At 40.6% G+C, this 7,644-nt stretch overlaps 1 protein-coding gene across 1 annotated transcript; it reads right to left on the bottom strand.

Annotated features, from left to right (window-relative positions):
• Window positions 1-925: 925 nt before the first annotated feature.
• Window positions 926-5,965, bottom strand: LOC104489359 (beta-microseminoprotein-like). The gene is made up of 5 exons (XM_010131511.1): window positions 5,951-5,965; window positions 4,896-4,964; window positions 3,135-3,231; window positions 1,762-1,891; window positions 926-1,055 (listed from the first exon to the last, which is right to left on the bottom strand). Exons 1-5 carry the CDS (start codon window positions 5,963-5,965, stop codon window positions 926-928), a joined length of 441 nt encoding a protein of 146 aa, XP_010129813.1.
• Window positions 5,966-7,644: the final 1,679 nt, after the last annotated feature.

Consider the following 7,644-nt stretch of genomic DNA (forward strand, 5'->3'; position numbering starts at 1 on the left):
CTCTTTCGGTTACTGGGAAATAGAACATGAAGATGTAGGATGCTCATAGTCACTTGTGGAAAGACACAACTGAACAAACGTACCCACAAGGATTATGAATCAGTGTCCCAAAGGAGAGCTTGTACTGGCAAGAGTAACCCCCTCGTTTATTGTTTGTGGATTTGCCAAGCTTCTTCCTTGTCTGAGCCCAGCCTAGCTCAGTCTCTGCATCCAGCCGCAATCCTGCCCACTGGCCAGTTTGATAACTCCAATTTCTTAAGGGCTAATCTGAATAAAGGACCTTTTCTTTTACAGCGGGATGAGGACTGGATCTCCTTGTGCTGTGGGTGCAATGGAAGCATAGCACTGGGTTAGACTGGGTAGCTGGTGTCTCTTGTAGAACACAGGTTGGGGTTGGGCAGACTCCAGGGGGCCATATAGGCTAAAAGTTCATCATACCATTACAAAAAGATCATCGTATCATAAGACATTGTCCTAGAAAAGAGAGTGTTCAGGAAGTTTTTTTTTTTTAACATTAATTCTTTAGGTTCCCATCAACAAAGAAAGTAAGTCACATGAATTTCTGATCCTTCATCTGATTTTATTTTACCTTTAAGATACCACTATGCACAGATAACAGAATATACTCCCTGGTACCGAAGTGTGACTAGATAAGAATTAAAAGTAGCAACTACTGAGAATGCTTAAAAATGTAATCTTTAATTTCTGATTTCAAGGAAGGAATAAGTCAGTTCTTCCTTTGTGGGAAAGCAGAAGGTAGAAACCAAAGGCATCTTTTGAGAATAGATACTCAGTTTTACTATGTGTTAGGTTTTATGAGCAGATTTCATTCAACAGCTGCATTTTTCAGTGTTTTTGAATTTGTGTGAGAGATAACCCTTAAAAGAAAAAAGGAAATATCCCTCAAATCCACAATTCTTCTCTGTTAACCCACCCACCCAGTGACTACGCATTCTTTTGAGTGATCATCTTTCTCCACTACTTTGTAAGTGCAGGTCTCCTTGTTGAAAATTTTTATACACTTCTCTGTATCGTAGTCAACTGGTGTTCCGTAGCTGTCATTGGGAAAAGGAAAACAAAGGGATGATGAGACCAAGGAAGTAAAAAGCTTCAATTTCAGATGGTATCTCCACTTTTAATATGAAGAGGATATACGGAAGAGGTGTTCAGGAGCAGAAAATGGAGCTCACACAAAGCTCCCGGCACAAACGTTACTTAGCTGCTGCTTAAGCGGGATGAGGGGAGAGTTGTCGTTTACTAATCTGATTTACATGTGTTCATTTGCTACTCCAGTATCATTGCTTTTTCCTTTCAGCCACAGGATGGAACAAGAATTGCATGAGTGTTTGGGTGTCACTAGGAAAAATTACAAATAGGCCAATGTGTCTTGAACTGCTTCTCAGAGAAAAGAGGGCCAATGTGTGGGTTTGGGAAGATCTAAACTAGGAGCAGTAGAAATTTCTTCAGTAACTGCATGTTCTCTCTTGAATCATTACCTTACATGAAATTTTAGCCCAAAGAAGAATTAAGTCCTCTTTATTAAAATATCAAGAATCACCTGTTAAACACGAGCTATATTTGTCAAAGGAACTTCTTGTATGCTAAGTGATGAAGGTGTTGTTGTGTTGGTGGATGACTTTGCGATATGAATTGACTGAGAGGAGGGTCACAGTTGTTTCTCAGGGACCCCTGCATGAAGGGAAGTGGTTTCCGCTGTATCTTGGCAGCAGAGGAAAACCCCCACTGCTGCTATGAACTCACCTGGTGCAGCAGCTAATTCCACTCTTGCTACAGGAGCAATCAAGGCAGTCATCAGTCCTCCACTTGGAACCAAATTCATGCAACTCTCCTTTTGAGTCAGAGCAGCCTGAAAATGTAGTGTGCAAGCAGCCTTCAGTGTCTGACCCATTGCACTAACAATGCTATTCCTTGTACAAAATGGGTGGGAACTTTGTTGGCTTTTTACATTAACATCCCTGTCTGGCAAACACGGATGTTGCCCAGCAGAACAGGACTGCTACTATTTTAATGGATGGAGGAGGGTATTCTGGGTCACTCTGTTTCCTGTGGTTGTCAACAGCACCAGCTTTCCTGGAGCAGCTCATCTTTCGAGTACAGGAATTGGAGCACCCAGCAGAATGACAACTAGGCACAGACCTGGGCAGAATTAAGAAAACGCTTTGATTTCCCCCCTCACTAACACCAACTGTTGCTGAGTCCTCAATCAGAGCAAGACTAAATACACCTGGAAAACTCCCAGTCCACAGGTGCAGGATGAAAACACATATTGGATATAAAGTTCCTGTCCAACAGTCACAGAATAGACTTCCTAAATAATTGATCTGGGAAGCAGGATTTTATGAGGGCAGGACAAGACAGAGTGGAGGATTTGGGGATTCAGGGCTGTGGCTTTGCCTAGAAATATATTCTGCTTCTTTGGCAATGCTAACTCAATTTTTCTAGAAGTAGCACTAGCTTTCCCAGAAGAAGTTCTGGTTTGGAGCAGTCGGTTTATTTTACATACTGGCACACATCAGCTCTTCTTGTGACCAAATAATTGCATGTTTCTTTTTTTGAGCACTTATTGTCTTGCAGCTCCACTTATCTGTAGACCTATAAACCAGCTGTGTTCAGAAAAAGCAGTCCCAGACTCAAGGGAAGCAGCCATTTTCTTCTTAAGAACTTGCCTTGGGATAGGGAAGGAACTAATGAGTAAATTGATCAGTGTGCTGAACATTTGCCAGCCTGCTTCCTGCTTTACACTGACTACACACAGACACATAGAGAAAGGCCCTTCTTCTCCCTTCTCTGAATTTCTAAATATGCTCCCATAATGAAAACATGAATTATTACTTCACGAGAAGGGATAAACTAAGCCTATGCAACCTCTCTGGGCAAAATTCATTTGTAACTTGTCCTGTGTGATGCTCCTCAGATAAACTTTTTTTCATAACATGTTACAAATTCTCTGCTCTCCGTACCCCATTTCCCCCACCCGATTCCTCGGGGTTTCTCTCCATTGTTTCCACTTATTTCTAAATTATGATAAGAATGGAAAAATCAAATCAGGCATTGCATGTCATGGTGTCCGTCAAGTTGAGGACAATTGAATTCTTACTAACGATCTCACTCACCATCAGATGTCCCAGGCTTCAATGGGTCAAAGAAGCAAGAAGCATTGGAGAGTGACACGCTAATGGAAAGAACAAGAAGGCAGGCCAAGATGGTATTCTGAACAAGAAAGCAGAATTCATATGAATACTTCAGTAACTGTTAAGATTCTTGATGATCAATGCTACCATTAGAAACTGGAAAATACATTATGGTTTCAAACCAAAACCCAATTGTCTTTTGCCATTTAGATTCTTTAGCAGACTATCAGGAATACTGAATCATTGAGAAGAAGCAGAGGCAAAGCATCATGTGGGAGGGCAAAAAAAGTCTGTCTCTCCAAGCTGTTAAAATCAAGCATTGCCTAATACAGAACAGATAGACCCACATTCTGTTTGTGAAAGGAGTGTATTCTATTCCTTTCTCCTTCCCATTAATTTTGCTTGTCTTTATTTTCTTCATAGGCTTGGACACTAACTCTTTCTGACACAAACCTCACAGTTGTAAAAAATCCTTCACTAGAGTCTGAAGAACCCACTGGATGTTTCACCCTTATTTTGAAGGATTGAAAATAAGATGAAGAACTTGAGCTGAAGTTGAACACTCAAGACCTGGCCCTGCTTTGTGCAGGAGGTTGGATCGAATGATTTGCAGATGTCCCTTCCAACCTAGATAATTCTATATTTGACCTCTGTCAGCAGGTTTTTTTCCAAGTTCAGCTTAAATTCCTCAGCTAGTCTCTTATCCTTCAATATTTGTTTCAAATGTTTGACAGGCTTTCATTGGGGATATGAAGGAAATATGTGCAAGGACCCTAAGATGGAATTAGCTTTGATGAATTTAAAATCTTGGTAAGAGAGGAAAGGTAGACCAGGAGTAAACAATGACATATACGTACACACACACACATTGTATACATATGTGTTTGTTTTGGACAGTGTAGAACAGGTGACTTAGAAGCCATACCTGACAGATGAGAGGAGGAAAAACTAGCATTTTATTTTGCGGAAGACAGGTTAAAACCCACAGAACTGCAACAGAGCTGCCAATGAGTGAAAATCAAGATAACATTTTTGAGTTTAACCAAATGTTCAGAAGTTACCCAGATCTTTCACAAAAATGAAGGCCAATTCTAGGTGGAGACACCACAGAGCTGCTTTCTGACAGAAAAGAGATGATCTTCAAATATAACGTGTAAGTGAAAACAGGTTATAAAAAAAGCCTTAGCTGGAATCCTATTAGATGTCTCCTGCCATACACATGCTGATATATTTTACCCAGGGTTCTTGCCTGCCTGCGCCTATCTGTCTGACTTTTGCTCTCAAAATACAGAATTTACAATTTCTCCAAGTTGCTTAGTCCTCTGAGTACTGAGATAAATCCAACAAAACCCCCTTTAAAATCTATAGCAACATACCAAGGTCTTTTACAGTGTAAGATGTAAGGACTCACCATTCTTGCAGTATTACGAGGCTTCCAGTAAGGAGATGATCTGTAGGAAACTAATCTTCCCAGCAAATTTATATAGAGAGGGAATTTATGATGCCAGTCCTTGAGCAAACTGAACTGAACTGAACTGAACGAATGTGCACGAATAACTCCAATGAGGTTTCTGCAAAATGACCTCATGGGGTGGATATTATTAAAATAAGCCAATTATATTCAGGTTCTAAAAGGCACTGAATGAAGCAGGTGTGGCTTTTATACCACACCAGTTCTGCAAGGTAGTTATGGGAGTTACTTTGAAAGGAACTTCAAGCCTGGAAGGGGTATTTAGCACTCACTCTGAGAAACCCATTAAAGACATTGTGGTTGTCACTCACAAAAAAATTTGCATGCTTAGTTTGAACCATCTAGATTTGAAAAGAGAGGAACTTTGAACAATCATTCAGCTTTCTTGTTCACAAGCTGAACGTGAAAGAAGGCTCCGTGGAAAAGAGTGGTGGTTGGAAGGGTTACATACAAAGCTGGTATCCTGTGGAGAGTGCCTGGCACCTGTAGGCCCTTAGAAAAGGGTGCTAGATAACCATTTTCTTCTTTGTTCAGTTTTCGATCATGTAGAGGACCCACATGCCCAGGTTCTCTGTAAAAAAAAAAAAAAAAAAAAAAAAAAAAAAAAAAAAAAAAAAAAAAAAAAAAAAAAAAAAAAGGCATCATAGGTTTTTATCTTGAATCCTTGTAGCCAGGGAGAAATGGTCCCTTTTCTGCAGAGGCTGTGCATGTCAGGGGCAGATACAATTTCCAAGTGCATAGGACATTAATTTGACAGCAAAGGAGTCGAGTATAGTCCCATTTCACTTAGCTTTGATCTAGTTGGCTCAAATACTTAAACTGCGTAACTCTGGTGGATGAAGTCTCCCCCTTATTACCAGTGCTGCACTGTTCGCAATATTTGAACTAACTACTCTGCCTAATTGTGTTACCTTATTGTGGGGGTTTGGGAGTAGAAGTTGAACTCCAACCTGGGGTGGCTGCTCCACATCTTCTATGTAAACTCCAGAGTTGACAACTCGCTCAGACAGTCCGTTTGAGAAAGCCAGCACTATTGCATTGCAGGTCACAGTAAGACCACTGCTCACAAAGATACCTTGGCTGGCTTTCAACTCTGTAGGTTGGGTAAATTGTTTTTTCTTCAGTTACTGAGTCTTTCTTCAGGATGGCAGAAAAGAGCTGAAGTGCTTGCAGGTTTGATAAAGCTGTCCACAATCAGCCTATCACTAATAAGTTAGATTTGGCAACGCTGATGTGTGAACCACTCTGAAAACAGCCTCCTAATCATTGGTAAACCATCAGAACATGTCAGTCTATGAGTACAGGCACTGGGAATTTCTTTACTTACATCAACAGAGTCCATGTATCCACTTTGGATCTCTCACAAATATGTATGAAGCCAATTTAACAGCATCATTGTGGTTTGGGCTACTGTAAGTGTTTCAGAGGAGGCATTTCAGAACATGTGCATTTTTCTATTTAAAGGGGCAAAAAAGGCTCAGTAAAATAACGAAGTAGTACACCCTGATCCTAGGCCAAAGCTGCCTTTTGTGTTTCTTGCAGTGAAGACGGGAAATAGTCACATTCGTCTTCCCTATGTCCTGTTCCTATGCTGCCTGACCTAACTGATTTATATCTGCAGGATACCTAAGGATGGGTCCTAGCTTTCCATGCCTGCTCGTTGCAACCTTTAAGTGCTGAGAAGTAACAATTTCACCTCAGCTGTCAATACTGCAAGAAGTACCGCAGAGTCCTCTTAAATGTGTTTGCTTCTCCATGGCCTCAAAGGTAACCTGGAGCAAGCATTCCATGATAGTTTGGAAGAAAAGGACGACCCAATTGCATTGGTTTCATTCTGTTAATGTTACAGAACTGTTCAATTTTTTTGAATTCTTGCATCTTGTGGAGTTTGCATGCAATATTTTACTTGATGGGCAACCTGTAGCAGTTCTTGTATGTTAACAAAAGCCACCAGACACATAGCAGTTTGTGATGCTGATGTACTGGAGTGGAACTCATGGAATTTATTACAGCCAAAACCCAGTCAGCTTGCTGCTTTGGTGCTGATTGACAGAGAACATATTTAAGGCTCAATTTCAAAAAAACAAAAATCCAACCAATGTGCATGTGTGCTCTCTGACCATTCAGCTCTTCCTGTTGCAGAATCCTTCCTGTTTTCTAGATAGTCCATTCATATACTGAGGTCATTGGAGGCCCATATTATGTTGCGTTTCTTCTTCATGTTGTTCCTGTTTGGGATGATAGGTGCCTTGCTTATGTGGGGAACACAAGTATCTCCAACAGACACTGCTCTACTGAAATCTCATGTTGTCTTCCCAACTGGTTTGTTTCTTACTAAAAACATTCTAAAAATATCAGTGCTCTGCCCACTTCTGTGTCCTCTTTCCACTTACATTGATGAACGTTTTGCTTCTCAAGGCAGCAAAAAATCTTGGGTACTTTCATGAAGATTTACCTCATTACTTATTCTTCAGCTGGAATTTCTGGTTACGTCTCACTGATGACCACAGGGATAATGAGGGTAATGCAAGATTATTAACACTGGTTCCTCTGTATCTTTCAGTGCTAGGCAATCCACAGAGAGAAATATAGCACGAGTTCAGAGCAGTAATGTTATTTTAAAGAACCCCAATACACTAGCTAATATCTATGAAAAACACTACTCCAGAAACAACTTAAAGGCAGAAGAGCTGCAGCAGAATGAAAGCAGTGCAGGAACTGCTTTCTTAACCCAGAATTTCAGTACTACTCTCTCATTCATGAGAGGGATCAGCTTTCTGCAGGGGAGACTAAGTGCAGGGCTCCTTATAGATGATAAATTCACCTGTCTAGTCATTAAAACCAGGAGGTTGACTACCACTGTCATTGAGAGGGGGAAAGCAAGAGGAAGCATAAGGCATATCAGCTGACAGAAGTAAATACAATTTTAGAAATAAATTTGTCCTGACCTTAAACGAACAATGCCATGTATAATGTACACGGTTTTACAATTGTTCAGCAAAGTCTGCCATGTGTGCATGT

The sequence above is a fragment of the Buceros rhinoceros genome, unplaced genomic scaffold, assembly GCF_000710305.1.
Source record: "Buceros rhinoceros silvestris isolate BGI_N320 unplaced genomic scaffold, ASM71030v1 scaffold12152, whole genome shotgun sequence".
NCBI classification, from domain to species: domain Eukaryota; kingdom Metazoa; phylum Chordata; class Aves; order Bucerotiformes; family Bucerotidae; genus Buceros; species Buceros rhinoceros.